This window comes from Mauremys mutica, chromosome 24 (genome assembly GCF_020497125.1).
Source record: "Mauremys mutica isolate MM-2020 ecotype Southern chromosome 24, ASM2049712v1, whole genome shotgun sequence".
Classification (NCBI taxonomy): Eukaryota; Metazoa; Chordata; order Testudines; family Geoemydidae; genus Mauremys; species Mauremys mutica.
In genome coordinates, this window is record NC_059095.1 from 13,245,101 (window position 1) to 13,267,809 (window position 22,709).

A 22,709-nucleotide genomic window follows, 5' to 3' on the forward strand; every position below is an offset into this window, starting at 1 on the left:
GATCCCTGGCTCCCTTTCTGCATCTGGCCAGGGCCATGATCCACCCCATCACCACCCGGGGCAGTGCTAAATCCTGCCCACCTCTGTCTGCGTGCTCTCACCCACCCTCCAGCCCCCATCTCCCCCTGTGACACAGCCACTCCTGCTGCACCCCTGCTCCACACAGCACCTCCACACCCCACGGAACAGCGGCTCTCCATGGCGCTGGTGCTCTCATGCTTCCCCCACGCCCAGGCACTTGGCATTAGCAAGACCTGAGAAATCTGGTTTAACTGGATCCTTGTGCCATCCAGGCCTTAGCCCAGGGGTGTCAGGAGCCAGCGAGCCCCGCCCCATTGGGAGCACTCACCATCCTGGAGTAGGGCGCCCGGCCATAGGAGAACAGTTCCCACAGGAGGATCCCATAGCTCCAGACGTCCGACTTGGTTGAGAATTTCTGCAGGGAACATGAGGAAGGTGACGCCGCAGCAGGCAACCACAAAGCCACGCAGGGCTGGTGACACAGGCCAGGGATGGGGGCAGGAGCCTGTATCTCGCCCCATTTCTGGGTGCTCCCTGGAGAGTGGCAGGGCCACGCATTGGGGGATGGGCCCTTTGTAGAGAATCTCCTTGGCCCTGTCTCTAGTGTAACTGGATCTGGGTCTGTAACCAGATGTGACACAGCTGGCTCCACACAGGGCTGTGCCCACACACACGGCAGCCCAGCGGGTGTCGCTTTGCCAGAGGCCCAGGCTGGCTCCTGGGTGTCTCCATGTAACCGGTTTGGCGGCTCCGCCTTGCTCCCTGTTCCCGGTGCACTAGCAATCCCAGGATGCATTGCCACGCTGGTGCCACTCTGCGCACATGTCCCTGGGCACTTCGCCCCCTGCTGAGGCACGACGGGACAGCTGCCCGGATTCTCCCAGAATGCACTGAGATGAAGGCGGCGAGGCAGCGTGGGGGATGCTCAGGCACAGGGAGACGCGCGGCTGGGCTGGGAGACGCGTGGCTGCGCGGGCACCACCCAAGCGTGTTGCTGTACCAGCGTCAGATGTGAGCGTCATGGCCTGTGACAAATCTCACTTGGGCTCGCCAAGATGATGTGAAGGGCGGGAGCCCTGCGGAAGGCAGCGCTGGGCCGGGTGGCCCTGCCAGTCCCCTCCCCCTCACTCACATTGTTTTTCAGGGCCTCCGGAGCTGTCCACTTGACCGGCAGCTTGGTGGTGTCTACGCCTTTCGGGTCCACCTTGGCCAAGCCGAAGTCACTCACTTTGGCCACATTCTCCTCTGAGATCAGGATGTTGCGGGCAGCAAGGTCCCTGTGCACCAGCTTCTTGGACTCCAGGTAGTCCATCCCCTGGGAGATGTCCCTGCACGCCATGGGCAGCCAAAACCAAGGGCAGCGGGTGCGTGGGGGGAGAAGGGATCAGCTGTATTCAGTGCCCATCTCCACACCCAACCTCCCCCCCTGAGCCACAGACATGACTTAGCCCCTCACGAAAGAGGACGACTCTTGGCTGCAGCCTGCCTGGGGCGTGCCATCCCTTTGCAGCCCGAATAAGAGCATAACCTAACCCCAGCCTCCGACCTGTGCAGGGCAGGGGACTGGGACTCAGGATTCCCCGCTCCACCACTGACTCACTGTGTGGCCCTGGGCAAATCACTTTCCCTTTGGGAAATGAGGACAATGGCTGGGGCCTGCCTCCCAAGAGAAATGTGAAGCGCTTTAGATTCTCGAGGGGCCAGAGGGCATGGAAAGGGGCCCCCTGTGATGAGGGTGACCTTAGACAAGGCTTGTCCTGACTGCAAGGACAGAATTATCCCCTGCTTGGAGCATCCAGGCCACAGGGCGGGAGAGGTGCAGGACTCACAGGGCGAACTGGATGAGCTGCTTGGGCTGGAGGACTGATCTGCCCCGTGTCCGCAGGAAGTTGACCAGGTTCCCCTGCCAGAGGAGAGAGAAACACTTATGAGAACCTGTCACCTCTTGCATTAGCGAAAGGTTCTGCCCGGCCAGCCCCGGTGACAGGAGCCCTCTGGCCCGCCAGCCGGGCTAGCGCTGCCCCCCACCCATGCCTCCTCCCTGATCTTACTGCCCCCCCCCCCGCAGGATGAGCTGGAAGAACGGTCTCCACGGCCCAGTCGGTCCCTGGCCTCTCTGCAGGGGTTGGGTTTGCAACGAGGCCTATTCCCTGCAAACCGCCCTGGGACCCACCATCTTCCCAGAGAGGAAGGGTTTCCAGTCACTGCTGACCCAGGCCGGATCTGACCCTGCGGCCTAGCCGTGAACTGCTCTCCAGGCCAGGCTCCAGCCCCTGCGTGCCCGGGGGAGAGGGGTGCTGGAGAGGCGTCTCTGGTGCAAAGGGCCAGTCGGGGACCCTGGTCAGCCCTGATGCAGCAGGGCAGGCTGGGCCTGCGACGCTCTCACCTTGCTCATGTACTCCATGACGATATAGAGGCCGTTGTGCAGGATCACGCCCAGCAGCTGCACCAGGTTTTTGTGACGGACCTTCCTGGAGGAGGGAATGGCCACGTCAGGGAAACGCCCATCCAGTGCCGGGCCGGCGGGCAGTGCTGGCGCTTCCATTAGGCGACCCTAGGTGGTCGTCTAGGGCGCCAGGATTCGGGGGGCGGCATTTTGTGTGCTCCCCATGGAGCGCATGGGAGCTTCCGGTTCTGCTCCCATCGCGCCGCCGAAGAAGGACCTTCTGCCGACGTGCCACGGAAAACAGCGGCAGGCAATTGAGCAGCTCAATGACTGCCACTGTCGCCTGCGGCATTTCAGCGGAGGGTCCTTCTTCGGCGGCGCAATGGGAGTGGAACCGGAAGCTCCCGTGCGCCCTGTGGGGAGCGCACAAAATGCTGCCCCCCCAAATTCTGCCTAGGGAGCCAGAAACCCTGGCACCACTCCTGCCGGGGGGAAGGCTCTATCTACATGTGGCACGCACACGGAGAGAGCCCCTGGCTTTGAGTGAGGGGGACACAAGGAACCCCCCACACACACATACACACAGCCCCTGGCCTGCAAGGGAGGGGAGCATGGGGAATACACAAACACACACCCAGCCCCTGTCCTGCGAGGGAGGGGACACAGGGAACTGGGCTGCAAGGGAGGGGGCACAGGGAATACACACACACACATGCAATCACAATCACACATATACACCCAGCCCCTGTCCTGCGAGGGAGAAGGACACAGGGAACCCCCCCCACACACACACACACACACCCAGCCCCTGTCCTGCGAGGGAGAAGGACACAGGGAACCACCCCCACACACACACACACAGCCCCTGTCCTGCGAGGGAGGGGTCACAGGGAACACATGTAACCCACACACTTCCTGGGTGTGGGGTTCTGTCCCATCTAGTGGCACCGAAACCACTGAGAGAGAGCGAGAAAATGAGTCGCCTCTACAGTCGTAGCTAGGAGCCAGCTGGCTCTGAGCTCCTGGGGTACAGACTCATGCACTAAGCTCCCGAGGCCATGGGTTCAATCCTGCCTGCTGACAACTGGGCTCTGTCAGCGTTACACATGCAAACCAAAAGCTGAGCCGCTGGAGCCTAATTCTGCACTGCAGGGGGAACTCTGCAGCGTGCTCCCTGGCATGCAGGCTGCAATCCTGGGGCTCACCGGGCCCTGACCGCAGCCCTTGTCCTTTGTGGGGTGAGTATCCTTCAGACTAACCGCTGGACACGGTCACTCAACACCGGGCCAGCTCTGGGTTCTTACAGGGCCCAGACATTCTGCTAAGCTGTGCCCCTTGCAGGGGGGGCCACCCATGTAAAGCTTGTGGGCTAATGCTTGTGGGGAGCCCCCACCTGGGCTAAGCTGCCTGGCACTGGGGGTAGCTGACCCCCTTGTTCTAGCCATCAGAGCCACCCACAAGCTCACCTGGCTGCTCTGCCAGCACTGGGAGGGGGATGCCTGGCTCCCCAGCAAGCGCCCTGGTCCTTCCCTCTCACAGGGGGAAAAGCTGCACAGCCACCACTTCCCACTCTGCTGTGGCCCCTGCAGGCCTCCGCTCCGCAGGGGCCACCGTGCGACTGCTGCTCCCACCAGCTAATCTGTAGGGAAAGACCCTCTTCGTTCTATTACCTCCCACACCCCCACAGGGAGACCTGGCGGCAGTGGCCACCGCAGCTCCCCTGCTAGGGCCTGGCTCTTACACTCGGAGCTCTTCCCACAGAAGGGTTCCCAACTTTCTAATCCCACAAACCCGTACCCCCTGCCCCGCCCCCCGCCCCTTCTCTGAGGCCCTGCCCATGCCTGGGGGCCCGCCCCCCACTTGCTCCATCCCCCCTCCCTCCATCGCTCGCTCTTCCCCACCCTCACTCACTTTCACCCGGCTGGGGCAGGGGCTTGGGGTGTGGGCTCTGGGGTGGGGCCGGGGATGAGGGGTTTGGGTGCAGGAGGGGGCTCTGGGCTGGGCCAGGGGCTTGGGGTGTGTGGGAGTGAGGGCTCTGGCTGGCAGTGGGAATGAGGGGTTTGGGGCGCAGGAAGTGGCTCCATGCTGGGCCAGGGAGTTGGGGTGCGGGGGTGGTGGTGCGGGGTCCCGGAGACACTTACCACGGCTCCAAGGAAGCAGCCGCCAGGTCCCTACAGCCTTTAGGCACATGGACGGTCAGGCGGCGCTGCGCAGTGCGCTCTGCCTTTCCAGCCAATGAGAGCTGTGGAGCCGATACTCAAGGTGAGGCAATGGAGCCTCCCTGGCTACCCCAGCACCTAGGGGCTGCAGGGACCTGGCGGCTGCTTCCAAGAGCAGCGTGGAGCCAGGGCAGGTAGGAAGCCTGCCTTAGCCCTCAGTCCCTGCCGCGCTGCTGACCGGACTTTAACAGCCCAGTCGGTGGTGCCGACCGGAGCCGTCAGGGACCCTTTTCAGCCAGGCGTTCCAGTCGCAAAGCGGACCCCTGGGAACCCCATCCTACAGTCACAGACCTTACGGCCAGAAGGGGCCGCTCTGATTAGAGCACAGGCCCGAGAGCCTCGCCCAGACAGTCCTGCGTCCAGCCCATAACTTGTGGCTGAGCTGGAAAGACACATCCAGTCTAGATTTAAAGACTGCAGGAGACGGAGAGTCTGCCGCATCCTTGGCAAGTTATTCCAGGGCTGCGCTAACCCCGCTGTTCAGAGGGCGTCTTATTGCCAGCCTGAATTTCTCTAGCAAGTTTTCTCTTCGGGGCAAGGGCTGTCCCTCACTACGTGTTTGTCCAGTGCCCCCCCCACCACCACTGGGGGGCTCTGGCTGGATGGAGGCCACCACCATATAATGCTAAGAAGGAGTCAGAATAATAAATGTTTAATATTGAAATCACAGTCACTGTAAATGATTAGTAGTTATTACTAAGGTTCATTATGAAAACACACAGTCTCTCACACACACACACAGCTCCCGGTCTCACGGAGAGATGCCAGCTCTTCACTAGGCTACTCCCTTGCTAGCCCAGGGGTTCTCAACCAGGGGTACGTGTACCCCTGGGGTATGCAGAGGTCTTCCAGGGGTGTGTGTGGACTCATCTAGATCAGTGTCAGAGGGGGAGCCGTGTTAGTCTGGATCTGTAAAAGCGGCAGAGTCCTGTGGCACCTTATAGACTAACAGACGTATTGGAGCACGAGCTTTGGATGCATCCCACGAAGTGGGGATTCACCCCCGAAAGCTCATGCTCCAGTACGTCTGTTAGTCTATAAGGTCCCACAGGACTCTTTGCCGCTCATCTAGATCAGTGTTTCTCAACCTGGGCATCAGGACCCCCAGGGGGTCGCGGGACAGCTTTAGGGGGGTTGAAAGTGCAGGGCCAGTGTTAGGGTGTGGCCAACAGGGCAGTTGCCTGGGGCCTCACATCACAGGGGGCCCCACAAAACTAAGTTACATGCTTCAGCCCTGGGAGACGGGGCTCGGGCCTCGGGCTCCAGAGAGGGGCACAGTAGCCTGGAAAGGTGGAGAGCCATGGTGCTAGCCCAGCAAAGCGCGCCTAGTGCGGATGCCGGTCACGCTGGCCAAACCGCGCTTTCGTCAGCATCGCTTACTCCAGTCCCCACCCCCCCCCCCGCGTTAGATAAGCTCTCCTGGTACAGCGGCTTAGCCCTGGGGCTCAGAGATCGCACCCCGAGCAACGCAGCTCTACCAGCACAAGTCTGTCCTGTCGGCCTGCTCTCCATCTCCCGCACACAGCCCCCGGCAGGATCCCTGCATGCTCGGTCATCCCCTGCAGGCTGCCCATGCCCCTGCTCCCTGCCCGCGGGGGAACCCTGCAGAGCGCCCGCCCAGCCCCCTGGCTCACTTACGTCATGGCAGCGGTCTCAGCAAGAAAGGCCTGGGCGGTGACGTCGCACTTGATGTTCTTCACGGCCACTTTCTGCCCCATGTACTCTCCCTGCAGGACGGCTGCGGGGGTGGGGAGAGAGGGTGGTCAGGTGCCACGATGGCGGCCCCAGCCTGGCCAGGGGGAAAGGGAAGCGGGGTCTGGGGCAGGGGGGGCACAGCTGAGTAGCCCATCCACATCTGGAGGAGGTGAAGGGAAAGGTGGGGGACGACTCCAAGGGCGAGTCCAGCCTGGGAGTGAGCCTGCGGGGTCCATCATGGGGTGGCTCCTAGGGGCCTGGTATGCACGTCCCCATGATAACTATCCCCCCCGTCCAGCCCAGTCGCGAGGCCCTCCCAGCTTAGCCCCCCATGGCTCCCCCAGGGCTTGCTGATGGGAGCAAGGGGGGGTGCCCAGCGCTGGGACTCAGCCGCCACGGCTGCCCACCCAGCCTGCTCCCCAGAGCGCAAGCCGTGCACTGGGTGGGCGGGGCCTCAGGCCACCTCAGGATCCACCCCCTCCCTGGACCGCCCCGAGCGCTCACCTCCGAATTCTCCTTCCCCAATCTTGTCTCCCAGTGTGAGGTGCTGCAGTTTCAGTAACCAGCCAGCTGCAGGCGAGAGGAGACTGGCTAGTTACAAGGGGCAGGGCTGGGTCTTCCCTCCCTGACCCGATCGAGGCCCCTCCGTGAGCTGAGTGCGAGTTTCACACCCCATAAGCTCCACCCAGCTCAGCCCTGGCAATGGGCTTCCTTGGCCAGAGCTCCGAGCTCTGTCGCTCGAGAACGTTGGACCCTGGGGATTTTACCTTCCCCCCAAAGCCCCGGCCACTTGCCCTAGTGTCCCCATCCCCCTTCACCCCCCACCCCTGCAGTCTGCAGACAGGTCCCTCATACCCTTGGCCAGCTCCTCCTCAGCAGACTTCAGCCCAGCCTTTGGTTTGGGTTTTACCAGCTTGGTGCAGATGGCTCCCTGGTCCTTCATATAGTGCTGCAGACAGACAGACAGACAGACAGACGAGTTACTCAGGCTCACAGCTGCTGCCCAGTAAGCCTGCTGCACCCTACAGCCCAGCATTATGCCGGCCCTACCTGGGAGCAGGTGCTGAGACCCACTAGAGAGAGCAGGACTGGCAGCCCAGCGTGTCCCACACCACCCTAGGATTGTGCCACCCTCCCCACTCTGCAATGGAGCTGGAGCGGCTTACTGTGCCGGAGTGGGGGAGAGGGTGTCTGGGCTGCTCCCTCCCATTCCCTGCAGGGGGCGTTGCTGAGACTCTGTGTGTGCGTGCGCACGCGCGGCAGACCCCAGTGACGGTCAAAGGGAGCTGGGACGAACTCATCACGAAGTGACCAGTAGGGGGCACTGTAACAGCCAGGACAGCTCCTCTCCTAGCCCCGCCCCCGCTGGGAATACGCTGCCACCTTCCCAGGCCAAGGCCCTACCAAACCCTCTAACCCAGAGCGGGAAGACTGGCCTGGCCTGGCCAACAGGGCCTTGGCCAAGGCTGCAGGAGACCTGGGTTTGATTCCTGGCTCGGCCACTAGTGCTCTTGGGCAAGTCAGTGAATGTGCCCATCTGTCAATGGAGATCTGCCCCCTGCCACCTGGTGGGGCTCGGCATAGGCAAAATGAACCGACCCCCGAGGTCCATCTCCCAGGCCCCTGGGAGGGCTCAGGATTGGCACATGGGACTCCTGAGGGCTAGTTCCAGCTCTGTGGCTGATTCACTGTGCAACCAGGAGTAGGCCACCTCCGGGTCTCAAGTGTCAGAGGGGGAGCCGTGTTAGTCTGGATCTGTAAAAGCAGCAAAGAGTCCTGTGGCACCTTATAGATTAACAGACGTATTGGAGCATGAGCTTTCGGGGGTGAATACCCACTTCGTCGGATGCAGGTGCCACCGAACTCTCTGCTGCTTTTCCCCATCTCAGTTTCTCTGCCTGTTAGGTAGGGATAAAAATACATCCCTGCTTTGCCCGGCAGGGTCCATTCCCCAGATTCGGGTGTCAGCAGCCCTGGGCTGGGAGGTGATGCAGAAGGCCTGAGGATGACTGTTAAGAAATAGCAAACTCCACTTCCTTCCGCTGGGTTTCAGCAGTGGCTCTATATTTAGATCGTGCGGTTTTGGCTGACAGCAGCCGTGCAGGTTGGGAACAGAGCACTGAGAAGATTGGGGCGGGGGGTGGACAGCTGGGCAGTGACCTTCTCCCGGGGCTGTTGGCAGGGGTGGCTCTAGCGATCTCGCCGCCCCAAGCACGGTGGCACGCCGCGGGGGGTGCTCTGCCGGTCGCCGGTCCCGCGGCTCCGGTGGACCTCCCGCAGGCGACCCTGCGGATGCTCCACCAAAGCCACGGGACCAGCGGACCCTCTGCAGGGACGCCTGTGGGAGGTCCGCCGGAGCCACCTGCCGCCCTCCCGGGGACCGGCAGAGCGCCCCCCGTGGCGTGCCGCCCTAAGCACACGCTTGGCGTGCTGGGGTCTGGAGCCACCCCGGCTGTTGGTCTCAGAGGGTGGGGGGGGAAGGTGGGCGAGTGGCTGGATGCAGTGCAGGAGCAGCTCGCCCCCCGCCCCCTCCCCGCACTCCCCGGGATGGAGCACCTGCTTGTCTAGATTCTTATGCAGCCCCGGAGCTGAGCCCAGGTGCTCTTGGGCCTGATGCTTTTTCTCTGGCTAGTTTCTTTGCCCAGTGGCTCCAGGAAGCTGTGCCTGCGCCAGTTGCCACAAGGGGCTGGGACCCTGGGTAGGCGTCCCACTGACCTCGATCATGTCAATGAGGTTGTAGAAGCAGTTGGAGGCATCGATGCTCAGCCGGTTCTCCTGGTAAATGACGCGGTAGTGGATGACCTCCTTGCCGAAGCTGACGCACAGCACGTAGTCCCCAGGGTGCCGGATGGACTCCCGCACCAGGAAGAGCCCATCCTCAGGGGGCTGGAGTGCCTGCACGGCCTCCCCACCAGAGATCTTCCCATGGAACCAGCTGGGGGACAAGGAGAAGAATCATAGAATCATAGAATCTCAGGGTTGGAAGGGACCTCAGGAGGTATCTAGTCCAACCCCCTGCTCAAAGCAGAACCAACCCCAACTAAATCATCCCAGCCAGGGCTTTGTCAAGCCTGACCTTAAAAACCTCTAAGGAAGGAGATTCCACCACCTCCCTAGGGAACCCATCCCAGTGCTTCACCACCCTCCTACTGAAAAAGTTTTTCCTAATATCCAACCTAAACCTCCCCCTCTGCAACTTGAGACCATTGCTCCTTGTTCTGTCATCTGCCACCACTGAGAACAATCTAGATCCATCCTCTTTGGAACCCCCTTTCAGGTAGTTGAAAGCAGCTATCAAATCCCCCCTCATTCTTCTCTTCTGCAGACTAAACAATCCCAGTTCCCTCAGCCTCTCTTCATAAGTCCATGTGCTCCAGCCCCCTAATCATTTGTGTTGCCCTCTGCTGGACTCTTTCCAATTTTTCCACATCCTTCTTGTAGTGTGGGGCCCAAAACTGGACACAGTACTCCAGATGAGGCCTCACCAATGTCGAATAGAGGGGAACGATCACGTCCCTTGATCTGCTGGCAATGCCCCTACGTATACAGCCCAAAATGCCGTTAGCCTTCTTGGCAACAAGGGCACCCTACTGACTCATATCCAGCTTCTCATCCACTGTAACCCCTAGGTCCTTTTCTGCAGAACTGCTTCCTAGCCACTTGGTCCCTAGTCTGTAGCAGTGCATGGGATTCTTCCGTCCTAAGTGCAGGACTCTGCACTTGTCCTTGTTGAACCTCATCAGATTTCTTTTGGCCCAATCCTCTAATTTGTCTAGGTCCCTCTGTATCCTATCCCTACCCTCCAGCGTATCTACCACTCCTCCTGAGGGCGCCTGAGAGGAAACACACTACATGCACTAGGGAACCGGCCCCAGCTCCACACACGAGCAGTACGGCGGAGACCCCCCCTGCCCCTCCAGAGCTCCCTCCCATCCCGAGGAGAGCGGGGAGGGGGCCAGGGGGTGAGCTGCTCCTGCACTACATCCAGCCAACCGCCCACCTACCCACCCCCTCTGAGTGCCACGCTAGAGACCAATAGCCCCAGGAGAAGGTCACTACCCAGCTGGCCCCTCTCCCAGCCAGAGCTCCAGTCTGGTGGGGGGGGCACTCCAGGGGAGGCCCACGTAGCCAGACATCCAGCCTGTGGCTAGGGCCAATCCTTGATGCTTTGGGAGAAGGGCAAAAAGCACCCACAATGCACCTGGCCAACCCCACACAGCTGACTATAGAGCGGGGAATATCCCCTTCCTGACCCCTGCAGTGACCAGCATGCGGCCTGAAGCCTGAGATTCTATTTACTCCTACATCAGCCAGTAAAGCTGTAAAATGACCCGGTCTCCCCCCCTTCCTAGACGTGGCCTGAGCCATGGCAAGGCCCGTGGCCCGGGCCTGGTGTTAACTCCCAGGTGCTCTGGATGGCTGTGGGTGCCAGCACCAGTAGAACCCGCTGACCCCAGCCAAAAGTGGGAAGGAAATCGGTCTCCTTCATAATGCGAGCGCACCCCATGCCACAGTGCTGGCGCTGCCAGGGGGCTCGGCTGTACTCACGGCATCAGGCTGAGCTTGGGGTCGACGCGGATGGCTTCGCGCTCCCGCACGGAGCTGGCCGAGAGCAGCCCCTCCTCGCCGGTGTCGTTGTGTTTTGCTTGGTACCAGCCTTTCTGCTGCAGGGGAATGTGGTGGGATCTTGATGCCATTGGCACTTTGGGGGGAAGAGTCTTACTCCCCAGGGGAAGGGGCATCTGGAGACAACTCCACTAGCCCACCCCCAGCAATCCTCACCCGCTGACTCCCTCCACTGGCAGGTTCTCATTGCTGCTGTGATTGGAGGGGCGGGGGAGTTGGGAAGGGAGCAGTGTGGGGGAGGGGCGAGGTCGGGGGGGCGGGGATGGACGGTGGGGTGGTGCCAGGTGGGATCCTGCCGTCCTAGGCTAAATCAGAGTCTGACCCTGCCGGCTCTATACCCATGCTCCATGGAGCAGTGTTACAGCAGCTCCTCGGGGCCCGTGTGGCTGGGTCAGGCACTCCACACACACGGCTAAGGAAAGGGGGTCCCTGCCCCTCAGAGCCCCCTAAAGGGAGGCAGGGGGCTTTTGCCCCATTGCCAGGAGCACGTGGGCAAACAGCCGCTGCCCCTTCTGCGGGTCCCCTTCATGGTGGTTTGCCCTCGGGAGCAGCCCCTCCCCCAGTGCTCGTGCCTGGCCCTCTGGGCTCGTGCCCCGTGCCCTGCGCCGCCCGGCTCACCTGGCAGACCTCGACGATGGTGACGATGTCGCCCTTGCGGAAGGCGAGCTCGCGGGCTTTGGGCTTGGTGTGGTCGTGCTTGGTGATGCACTGCGTCCCCGGCAACCAGCGTTTCTGTGGCAACAGGGGGTGGCATGAGGGCAGCTGGCAACAAGCCAGGGCTCCCCCCTGCTCCCCCGGCAGCTAGACACGAGACTGCCGCCCCTCCAGGTGGGTATAAGGGGCACGCTCTAGGGACTGGCTGAACCCTCTGCAGGACTGCAAGGGCGAGACGGGCACCTCCGCGCTGTGACTTCGGGGAACTCCCCACCCGAGCTGCAAGGGGTATGGGGTGCCCCACAGCTGATCAAAGGGCCGAGCGGGTATGACACAATGCCAGGTGTTGCCAGGCAAACAGGTGCCAACTAGGCAATGGCAGAGGGGCGTGCAGGCGCTGTAGGTTAGCTAGGAAGACAAGCAGTGTCATGCCAGATGGGATCATCTCCCCCAGTGCCAGCTGCTGCAGGAGAAGGGGCGCGTAGCCCCATTAAGGGACAACGGGACAATTATCTGCCCAGGGTGGAAGGCTCTTCCTTGCTGGCCCCAGGCAGATAGCGGCTGGTTTATGCCTCGGAGCTCGAGGGAATGGGTCAGACCCTGGCACCGGGGGTTCCATAAAGGAGGAGTGGAGGGGCTAGGCCCCCCATGCATTTGGAGATGGTCCCAGGGCACAGCCCAGCCCAAGGGCGGTGAGTGGGTGAAGGAGAGGAGGGGAGACCTGCGAGTGCAGGGGGAGGGAGTTAGCGGGATTTCACCTTGGGCTGTCACATTCAGTGACCCCTTCTTGACCAGTGGTGCCTGCACAATCTGCCCCCCCCCCCGTGTGTCTGTGTTCCCCAGGCTGTGGTGCCCGCATGCTGCCCATGTGCATGGGCTCGTGCACACTACAAGCACCCGGGTCTGAAAATCCAGCCCTCCAGGACAGTGAAAGTCAGCCAGGCTCCTGGGTTTTTGTGCCGCCAGGGGCCCTGCGAGGGCTGGAGCAGCCTGCACCACTTACTGTTGACATGCTGCCTGGCTCATCAGCGCATCCACAGCTGCTCCGGGGAATCCTGTCTCTGAGGAAATGCAGCAATCACCTGGGAGGAGACAGAAACGGCCATTGGTCTCTGGGCTGCAGAGAAGGAAGGACTGCAGGGGCCAACCCTGCCTCCACTCTGTTGGGGTTTTCTTGTTCAAAGAGAAACTGTCAAGCAAACATTAGAACAGCTGCTGCGCTCCACCCCAGAAGCAGCTGCCTTTAGATTGGGGTGAACTGATTCCCACTATGTGTTGTGCAGTTGTGAAGAGCTTTGGGATCCTTCGAGGTGTAGACATGGGGGATTACATGTCACTGTTATTATTAGAAAGGCATTTTCCCCTCTCAGCACCACAACTGCCCATGAGTGTCAGTGTGAATGGGTGTGTTCACACCTGGCGGGCCTGAGCTGAAGGTGTTTATGGTGACAACCCTGAGCCAGCGTCTGACCCAACACCAGGTGGCCTGGGTAAGGGTGTAGCACGATGCTGATCTTTGTGACTAATGGTCACATGGCCTAACACAAGCCTGGTGAACTGTCCAGCCACCATCACACAAGGTCCTTTCACACCAAGACCTGGCCCCTCTACAGCTCCTTCCCGCTGACAGCCTCCAAACACGCCCCAATCATCCCTCCATTACCCCCAGCCCCTCCTGCGCCTCCCCAAGACGGCAGCATCCCGGCTTTGCAGATGGAAACAATAGAAAGGCGGGATTCTCAGGCGCTCGGCTCCGGCCCATCTCTGCTCCCACTGAGGGCACTGGGCGGCTTCTCCCTGAGGCCAGATGGGAGCACTTGGGAGAAGCCCCCGTGCCCCCACCCCTGAGCTGTCTTGCCCAAGGCCACCCAGCAAGTCAGTGGCAGAACCAAGACTAGGATCCAGAAGTCCTGACCCCCTGGGCCCTCTGCTGTCCCCACTAGATCACATGCTTTCCTAGAGCCAGGACTCCCCTGCCCTGCTCCAACCACTAGGTCCTAGAGTTTAAAGGCAGAAGGGACCCCCAGGCCATCCAGCCTGACTTCCTGGAGATCACAGCCCCCCCCCCCCGAATCCAGCCCCCGCACACTGATCCAACAACTGAAATGAGACCAAGGTATTACAGCCCACAGGAAACTAGACCGGCCTGTGCCACAGACACAGCAAGGGAGGGGCCAAGGGGCCCCAGTGCCCGAGACCCTGCAGTGGCAGGGAAATGAGTGAGAGAGACCCAGAGAACCTGGCAAGTGACCCACACCCCCACGCTGCAGAGGCAGGCGAACCGCCCTCCCCCCCCAGGTCACCGCCAGCCTGGCCTGGAGCAAAATCCCTTCCTGACCCACACTGGGTGATGGGTTAGTCCCTGGGCATGGGAGCAAGGGCCAGCCAGCCAAGCACCTAGCTAGAGAGAACATCCAGTGCCACCTCAGAGCCCTGCCCCTCCCCATCCAGTGACCCAGCCCAGCCCTGCCCCTCCCCCTTTCAGTGCCACCTCAGAGCCCTGCCCCTTCCCATCCAGTGACCCAGCCCAGCCCTGCCCCTTCCCATCCAGTGACCCAGCCCAGCCCTGCCCCTCCCCATCCAGTGCCATCTCAGAGCCCTGCTCCTCCTCATCCAGTGCCACCTCAGAGCCCTGCCCCTCCCCATCCAGTGACCCAGCCCAGCCCTGCCCCTCCCCATCCAGTGACCTGGCCCAGCCCTGCCCCTCCCCCTTTCAGTGCCACCTCAGAGCCCTGCCCCTCCCAATCCAGTGTCACCTCAGAGCCCTGCCCCACCCCATCCAGTGCCACCTCAGAGCCCTGCCCCTCCCCATCCAGTGACCCAGCCCAGCCCTGCCCCTCCCCATCCAGTGACCTGGCCCAGCCCTGCCCCTCCCCCTTTCAGTGCCACCTCAGAGTCCTGCCCCTCCCCATCCAGTGACACCTCAGAGTCCTGCCCCTCCCCATCCAGTGACACCTCAGAGCCCTGCCCCTCCCCATCCAGTGCCATCTCAGAGCCCTGCTCCTCCTCATCCAGTGCCACCTCAGAGCCCTGCCCTCCCTCCAGTGTCACCTCAGAGCCCTGCCCCTCCCCATCCAGTGCCATCTCAGAGCCCTGCTCCTCCCCATCCAGTGACCCAGCCCAGCCCTGCTCCTCCCCATCCAGTGCCACCTCAGAGCCCTGCCCCTCCCCATCCAGTGACCCGGCACAGCCCTGCCCCTCCCCGTCCGGTGACCCGGCCCAGCCCTGGCCATCCCTGAGGCTTCAGAGGAAGGAGATAAAGAAAACCCACCAACCGTCCAGCCCTGTATGTGGGTGTATGTGGTGGTGGGGGTCACATGAACATTTAGGAACTTAGGAAGAAAAACAGAAGTGGCCCCCGAGCTGCTGGGCCCTGCCCCCAGCTGGGCTCTCGCACTCTTTCCCTTTTCTCGTTTCTGGGCAGGTCAGTTCTGTGCATGGGAGGAGGGTGTGGACCCCCTTGCACATCTCTTACACGTCCCCTTCCCAGCTCAGACCATCCCTAGAAACCCACCTCCCAGAACGAGCAGTTGGTTTTTTTTCTTTCAAGAAACTTTTTCCTTCTGTAACTGGCTGCAGCCAGGCACTCAGGGCTTCGCTGCGAGCTGTCAGCAGTGCAGTCACAGAGGGACCTATGGGTATGTCTACAGAGCAACCAGACACCTGCAGCTGGACCTGCCAGACAACTCAGGCTTGCAGGGATTGGGCTGAGGGGCTGTTTCACTGCTCTGGCCTCGGCCTGGAGCCCGGGCTCTAGGACCCTGAGAGGTGGGAGGCCCCAGAGCGGAAAATGTGGTTTCACAAGCAACTTTCTGCTTCACACCCCTGAAGCTGCAATTACACCTTCTCTGGTCAGCCGGAGGCATGAGCATTTAGGCTGCCTGGCTGCCAACAAGTGAAGTTTAAAGAGAGCAGAGCTGAACCCACGGAATGCTGCAAAGCTGGCAACCCAGCTCCCAAGGTGATGGCCGTAGAATCGGGGCCATCGGTACAGATTGCTTGTCAAGAATCTGTGTGATCGACGCCAGACAGATACAAACTCCCCCACTGGGAATGCACCTGAGAACCAGCAAGGGGATTATGGTAGACTCTGCCATCTGCTTTAGGGTGATGAGTAAGCATTGTCCCCATTTTGCAGATGGGAAAACTGAGGCACAGTTGGGGACTTGTCTAATGTAGCAGGCGCTGTCACTGGCTGAGCTGGGACAGATCTCAGGAGAAGCCATGCTCAGACTGCTGACCACGCCGACTGGGCCCTGTCTTCTCCTTACAGAAGGGCCCAACATGCTCACCTCACTCTGCACCGGCAGTGTCCTGTGGCCAGGCAGGAACAGACATGGGAAGAGAACCCAGGGCTCCTGACTCCCAGTTCCAGGATGTCATAAGAACGGCAATGGTGGGCCAGACCAATGGGCCAGCTAACCCCATACCTTGGCTCTGACAGCAGCCAATGCCAGGTGCTTCTGGGGGAATGAATGAAACAGGCAATTTCAAGTGATCCGTCCCATCATCCAGTCCCAGCTTCTGGCAGTCAGAGGCTATGGACACCCAGAGCATGGGATTGCGGCCCTGACCAGCGTGGCTAATAGCCATTGATGGACTTATCTCCAAAGCTTTCTAATTCTTTTTTAAACTGAGTTACACCTTTGTCCTTCACAACATCCCCTGATGATGAGTTCTCCAGGTTGACTGTGCATCGAGTAACACAGAACTTCCCTAGGTCTGTTTTAAACCTACGGCCTGTACATTTCACTGGAGGACCCCTGGCTCTTGTGGGATGGGCAGGGGTAAATAACACTGTCACACTCTCCAGTGAGCAGGAGAGAGGGTGCCACAGTGCACTGGGCTGTGGCCACTGGCCTTTCACCACTGTCTGCCACAGTTAAATCCTGCCTTAGAGAATACAGCAGTGCCATGAGTCCAGTGCTCTCGAGTCTCATATTTCCTCCACAGCAGCTTTCCCTCTTTAAAAGGCAAGTTGGCTTGTGACTAGGGTACTAAGTAGGACTCAGGAGCTCTGGGGTCAAATCCTGGCTCTGCCACAGATGCCTTTTTTGACCTTGGGAAAGTCACTTACCCCGATTTCTCATCTGTGCAATGGAGATAATTGTCTATTTAGACTGTAACTTCAGGGGGGCAGGGACTGTCTCTTAATAAGCAAATATGTGACGTCTAACAATGCCACATTGATCTTGGCTGGGGCATCTGGACGCTTTGGAAATATAAAGAATACATCAGGGTACTAATTTGGCAGTTGAGTCTCTATTGAACAGTTTCCCTCGGTCCCTTTCCAAAGCTCTCCCAGTCATTTCAATGCAGCTAAACACTATGGACCAATTACTAGCTCATCCTCTGGTGGCAGCACAGGCAGGCACCACTGAGGACAATTGGCAGTGCCAGCAGGGAAGGCTGGAACATCACCTGGTCTGCTGCTGTGTGGTGTTACCGTAATGACCAAGAGAGCAGCAGAGAAAGGCAATAATTGCTCCAATTTAACCGCGGCAGGCCAAATGAGGCTGATTAAAGGAAATAGTGTGGAGCCAACCAGAGCAGGCTAAAAACAGAGAAAAACAGCTGGGGAGGTTGAGTGGAGGCAGAGTTTAAACACTGGAAGCTTCAGGCAGCTGGACTTGAATGCTGGGGACCTAAACTGGGGTTTGCTGGTCTTTTTTCTTGTGCTTTGGTGGATGGCTTCTCCCAGCTCTGAGGATAACACTGGAGCCTTTCTCACAAGAGAGAGAAAAGCACCTTGGATTTGTGCTTGGATGCAAGCCGGACTCCTGGCTGACTGGGCCAGTGAGGAGCCCTGCATCTGAGAGTGGGTCAGGCAGAACTGTCACAAGATGCTGTAACCAACTGCCCTTGCTGGGCCCATGTCATAGGCAGCTGGATGCACCGTTTGCCTGAACACTCACACCCCACCCAGACACCGGTTTTGGCAGGTCATTTCTTTTTAAATGGGATCATCCAGGCTCAACGTGTAGCTGCAAGATGAGCTAAGATCCTGCTGCTCAAAGAAGAGGAAATCGCCACTGGGCAAGAGACATCACCCCGTCACAGAACTACACTACAGAGAAAATGAGTCAGGACTCGATAACAGCTGTTTCTCTGAACCAGGGCAGAGCGGCAGCGTGGGCGGTGCTGACACCCTCCTTCTCCTTCGTCTAAGGTCAGCCTGGCCCCACAGGCTGCTCCTCTCAGCCTGGGAAATCTAGAAGTGACCATTATTATCACTTGACCTCCTGTATAACACAGACCAGAGAATGGCCCCTGGTGCATCCAGTATCCTGCCCTTATCTTGTAGTTGGGCTTGAGTGTATCTTTAGAAAAACACAGCCAGTTTTGATTTTAAGACTCCACCACATACCCTGGCAAGTTGTTCCAATGGTAAATCAGCCTCACTGTTAAAAGTTTGCACCTTATTTCTAACCTGAATTTGTCTAGCTTCATCTTCCAGCCATTGGATCTGTCTACAGAAATATCCTGTTTGTAAACCCAAAGTAACTCCCTTGACTTTCATGTAGTTATTCAAGATTTATTCTACCATAAACAGGACTGGATTAAGGCACTAGGCCAGCACCTATGGCTCCAGCTCCTGGAGTCATGTGATTACATCAGAATGTCAGCTTTAAACAAGTAAGTTTCGAGCCCTCAGAGCAGTGAAGAAAAGATTTAAAAGATTAAGTATCAGAGGGGGAGCCGTGTTAGTCTGGATCTGTAAAAGCAGCAAAGAATCCTGTGGCACCTTATAGACTAACAGACGTTTTAGAGCACGAGCTTTCGTGGGTGAATACCCACTTCGTCGGATGCAAGACACTCAGGCCATGATGCAGTGATGGCTGCTGACAGCCTGAGACCATCACGCCGAGAGGGAGGAACTGCCTCATGCATTTCAATGGGCTGTTAACGCCAACACCCACGGGTCTGGAGAGCACTGCCAACCCCACCCTGGCAGGGGTCCATCTGCAGCAGCAGGACGGGACTTCAATGGGCCCAGCCCCACACCAAAGCAGAGAAATATCCAGAATCATGAAATTTTAAAAAATAATACGTTGGAAGTTCTTGCCCTTCACCTTCTGGTTTCTGAGCCTTTCACTCACACTCGCTTCATGTTTTCAAGCTTTTCTCCACAGCCATAAGAGCTAGGAACTTAAGTTTTTTGAAAAAAGAAAGCCGAGATTCCCATATATTCACAACTCCAGGATCTTTAAGAATAACATTAAATATTGTGAGACTTGAGTCAGTCATGGGTGCTGGGAACACTGGGTTTGTGCCCTGATTATCTCTGTCTGCCCTGTAAAGAAGGGCCGAAAGCTTTTCAAGTTAGAAATTCAGAGCCCTTTTTTTTCTAGAAGACTCGATGGATGACTGGAGAATTGACAGACTCCAAAGAAGCAAAATGTCCTGATGGACTGAGGGGGGAAGTGATTTTTGTTCTCACGTTTTGTTTCTGTTGGCGCTGATCAAATCCAAATGCCTGAGGTTCAGTGCTCTCCACCTCCGTTCTAATGATGGACTGAGAATGTGCTCCATTTCCTCTTGGAGCTCTCCAAAGAGACCTCCAGAACATACAGGGGAGACAGTTCTGATATTGCTATACTAAAAGCAAGTCCTTAAAGGGCACATCCCCCTCCCCCCTTCAGATCTGCTTTATAAAGAAGCAAAAAAGGCAGGGTGGGGAACACATTCCTAGTTTCTTCTCCCCTTTGCAGGTCACCTATAAAACGTCCCTGGGTGTGTACAAACCCAACGCAGCACTGCACATCTGGAAGGGGGTGCAGCAGCTGCAGCAGCAATTCTGCGCAAGACACAGCAATGAGGTCCTGATTTCCCTACACTGGAACCACCCCTTTTTCATTTCCAGCAGGCCAGGCTATGGGTCTCCTGCAGTGACCCTCCCCACATCTGAGCTGCAGGGGGCTAGGAGATAAAAATAGCAGCATTTCATCAGCTGAGCAAGCCGGAGGTCTTTTTTAGTTTGTTTAAAGGAATGTTCCTGCAGATGAGGTGATAGCAGCCCATCCTCTTCCTCTTTTGGGGGGTGAGTCACAGTCAGTTCTGGGCATCGCAAGTGGCAGAACAGAGTGGGTTTTCTTTGTAATCTCAAGGATCGGAATCTTTATTGCACCAGACCCTACTACCAGTTCCTTGTTGCCTGCTATAAAATGAAAAGCAACAGGAAGGGATGACTGCAGATCTTTCAAGGCTAAAAATAAGCACCAGGTGGCGATTTGTTCATTTCAGAGGCAACATTTGACCTAGAAACAGTGTGGGTGTCTTTGCTGCTACCATCTGTTCCGTAGTAATTTTAGTCCATTTAAGTTCCTGTGAAAAGCGCCAGGTGGGTGGATGTGGAGAGGGAATCCCCATTCCTCCCCAGAGCCGGGACAGCATGAACGACAGCAGGGCCAGCTTCTCCCTGCTGCACCAGTCTACCCGAGCCCTGGCAGAGGGACCAGCCGCAGTGGAAAAGCAGCACCTTGCTTTCAAACACGTTAACTAACAAGATCTAAGACACGTGGGTCGCACTCAGGCAAGGAGGAAAGTGAAACTTTAACCCATGTTGGCTCCCGGGTGTTAAAGTGCTAGTGAAGACTAGGCAGCTGTAATTGAAACACGTTAGCTGGTAAATCTGAGACGGGAGCCCAGGTTGTATCTTGATCAGCTCACACAGCCTGAAACCATCATCTGCCTTGTTTTTACTGGTGTTGTAACGTGTTAAAATACACCATTTCCCCGAGTCCAGAGCAGGCCTGTCACTGACCAGCAGCCGCAGTGCCAATCAGGCAGGGCTTAATTTGTAAGGAAAGAGGTGCCAGGTGTCAAGCAATTTTTTGATATTCATAACTGACGTGGCAGCCCAGAGGTGCCGGGGCTCTGAAGCGCCAGGCCCAGAGGTGCCAGGGCTCTGAAGCACCAGGCCCAGAGGTGCCAGGGCTCTGAAGCACCAGGCCCAGAGGTGCCAGGGCTCTGAAGCGCCAGGCCCAGAGGTGCTGGGACTATGAACTGCCAGGCCCAGAGGTGCTGGGGCTCTGAACTGCCAGGCCCGGAGGCGCCGGGGCTCTGAACTGCCAGGCCCAGAGGTGCTGGGGCTCTGAACTGCCAGGCCCAGAGGCGCCGGGGCTCTGAACTGCCAGGCCCAGAGGCGCCGGGGCTCTGACCTGCCAGGCCCAGAGGCGCCGGGGCCGTGAACTGCCAGGCCCAGAGGTGCTGGGGCTCTGAACTGCCAGGCCCGGAGGCGCCGGGGCCGTGAACTGCCAGGCCCAGAGGTGCCGGGCTCTGAACTGCCAGGCCCAGAGGCGCCGGGGCCGTGAACTGCCAGGCCCAGAGGCGCCGGGGCCGTGAACTGCCAGGCCCAGAGGTGCCAGGCCCTGAACTGCCAGGCCCAGAGGTGCCGGGGCCGTGAACTGCCAGACCCAGAGGTGCCGGGGCCATGAACTGCCAGGCCCAGAGGTGCCGTGGCTCTGAACTGCCAGGCCTGGAGGTGCCGGGGCTTTGAACTGCCAGGCCCGGAGGTGCCGGGGCTACGAACTGCCAGGCCCAGAGGTGCCGGGGCTCAGCCCTGGCACAAATTAACCACTGCAGCTCTGACAGTGCGAGTCAACACTGAGCCAAGTCCCGTTTTACATCCACTTCATCATGAAGCAATCCCAGGCTGGATGAGCCCCAGGAACAGAAGGGCAGGGAGCAGAGACAGAAAGTTCCCCCTTGGCCCTTCTGCTGAGGCTGCTCAGAGCAGTCCCGTGGGCAGGGGAGGATTTGGGCATGTGGCCCCTGGGAAGGGCCTGAGATAGACCCAAACTCATTTCACCTCAGCCACTGAGCCAGCCGGCGGCTGCTAATAGCCTCTGGCTAGTGCACAGCTCGGGCAGTGAGAGGGAGAGGGGAAAAGCTCAGTAACCCGCAATGGCATCAACCATCCCTCCTTCCCTCCAGCAGCACCTGCCTTAAGGAGAACTGCGGCCTGGCGGGCTACTGGGAATGAGAGGAAACGGACGGTTCCTAGGTATGTAGCAGAGCTTCACTTTGAGACAGCGTCTCTAATATCTTCATGGGCAACTGTGCTTGCCAAATGCCCCGGCTTCCCTGGAGCCCATGTGGCTCTCTGGCCTAGGGCCTCGCACTGCTCAGTCAGAAGGCAGCAGGGCCTGCCAAGCTCCTAACACCCGTCACCACTGCTGCAAAGAGGAGCGGGCAGATGAGGTAACAGACAGTGGCTGTTTCCAAAGCACCCCAGGACCCAAGCAAAGGCAGGGCAGCAGGGACCAATCCATCCAGTGCAGGGAGGCAAAGAGTGAACCAAACACAGCCACGTGCTCCCACAGCAGAGCTTACTGACTCCATGGGTGCTCAGCACCCACCAGCCACCCCTGATCAGCTGTTTGGTGGGCAGGAGGTCCTGGGGGGAGGGGTGGAGCGGGGGCAGGAAGAGGCAGGGTCGGGCCTCAGGTGTGGGGGCGGAGCAGGGTTAGGGTGGAGCCCTGGGGGAAGGGACAGAGTGGGGGGCAGGCCTCGGAGTGGAGCACCCACCAGGACACAAGAAAGTTGGAGTCTGTGACATATGCCACTTCAGGGCTGCTGCCCAATCACTCCCCCTGTGCTGCCTGGCTTCCCTGGGGGTTTTCCCATCCACAGCATGGCCCCCTCCCAAGCCATCTGCTCCCTGGGAGGGAAGGATGGTTGTGTGATTAAAGCACAGGGTGGGACCCAGGAGATCTGGGTTCAATGCCTGGTTCTGCTACAGACACTCTGGGTGACTTGGGCATGTCACTTATGCCCAGATCCTCACAGGCACTTAGGTACCTAATTCCAGTTGATTTCAATCATAGTTAAGTGCCTAAATACTTCTGAGGATCTGTCCCTATATCTCTGTGCCTCCCCCAGGTGCTAGGACATGCTCAGATCCTAGATGGGATGTAGAAGAACTGAGGTAGATACAAATTGAACAGTAATAAGTCACCAGGCCCAGGTGGTATCACCCAAGAGATCTAAAGGAACTCACATATGAAACTGCAGAACTACTAACTGTGGTGTGTAACCTATCACTTAAATCAGCTTCTGTACTAGATGACTGGAGGATAGCTAACGTGGCGCCAATTTTTAAAAAA

At 58.7% G+C, this 22,709-nt stretch overlaps 1 protein-coding gene across 6 annotated transcripts in view; it reads right to left on the minus strand.

Moving 5' to 3' along the window:
- The window catches only part of MATK (megakaryocyte-associated tyrosine kinase), a 30,689-nt gene that overhangs the window by 1,569 nt on the left and 6,411 nt on the right, over nucleotides 1-22,709 (minus strand). Inside the window, exons 1-12 of one of the 6 annotated variants that reach the window (XM_044998607.1) lie at nucleotides 21,544-21,742; nucleotides 12,605-12,683; nucleotides 11,566-11,679; nucleotides 10,870-10,985; nucleotides 9,037-9,256; nucleotides 7,177-7,270; nucleotides 6,826-6,891; nucleotides 6,265-6,364; nucleotides 2,408-2,492; nucleotides 1,851-1,924; nucleotides 1,154-1,349; nucleotides 350-436 (exon numbers count right to left, since the gene is read on the minus strand). In XM_044998607.1, coding sequence (XP_044854542.1) covers nucleotides 350-436; nucleotides 1,154-1,349; nucleotides 1,851-1,924; nucleotides 2,408-2,492; nucleotides 6,265-6,364; nucleotides 6,826-6,891; nucleotides 7,177-7,270; nucleotides 9,037-9,256; nucleotides 10,870-10,985; nucleotides 11,566-11,679; nucleotides 12,605-12,613 — 1,161 coding nt within the window. In that variant the 5' untranslated portion in view covers nucleotides 12,614-12,683; nucleotides 21,544-21,742. Of the gene's footprint in view, nucleotides 1-349; nucleotides 437-1,153; nucleotides 1,350-1,850; nucleotides 1,925-2,407; nucleotides 2,493-6,264; nucleotides 6,365-6,825; nucleotides 6,892-7,176; nucleotides 7,271-9,036; nucleotides 9,257-10,869; nucleotides 10,986-11,565; nucleotides 11,680-12,604; nucleotides 12,684-13,943; nucleotides 13,961-14,872; nucleotides 14,998-21,543; nucleotides 21,743-22,709 lie in introns of those variants that run through there. The other 5 variants (XM_044998606.1, XM_044998609.1, XM_044998608.1 and 2 more) reach the window with 5 other exon arrangements.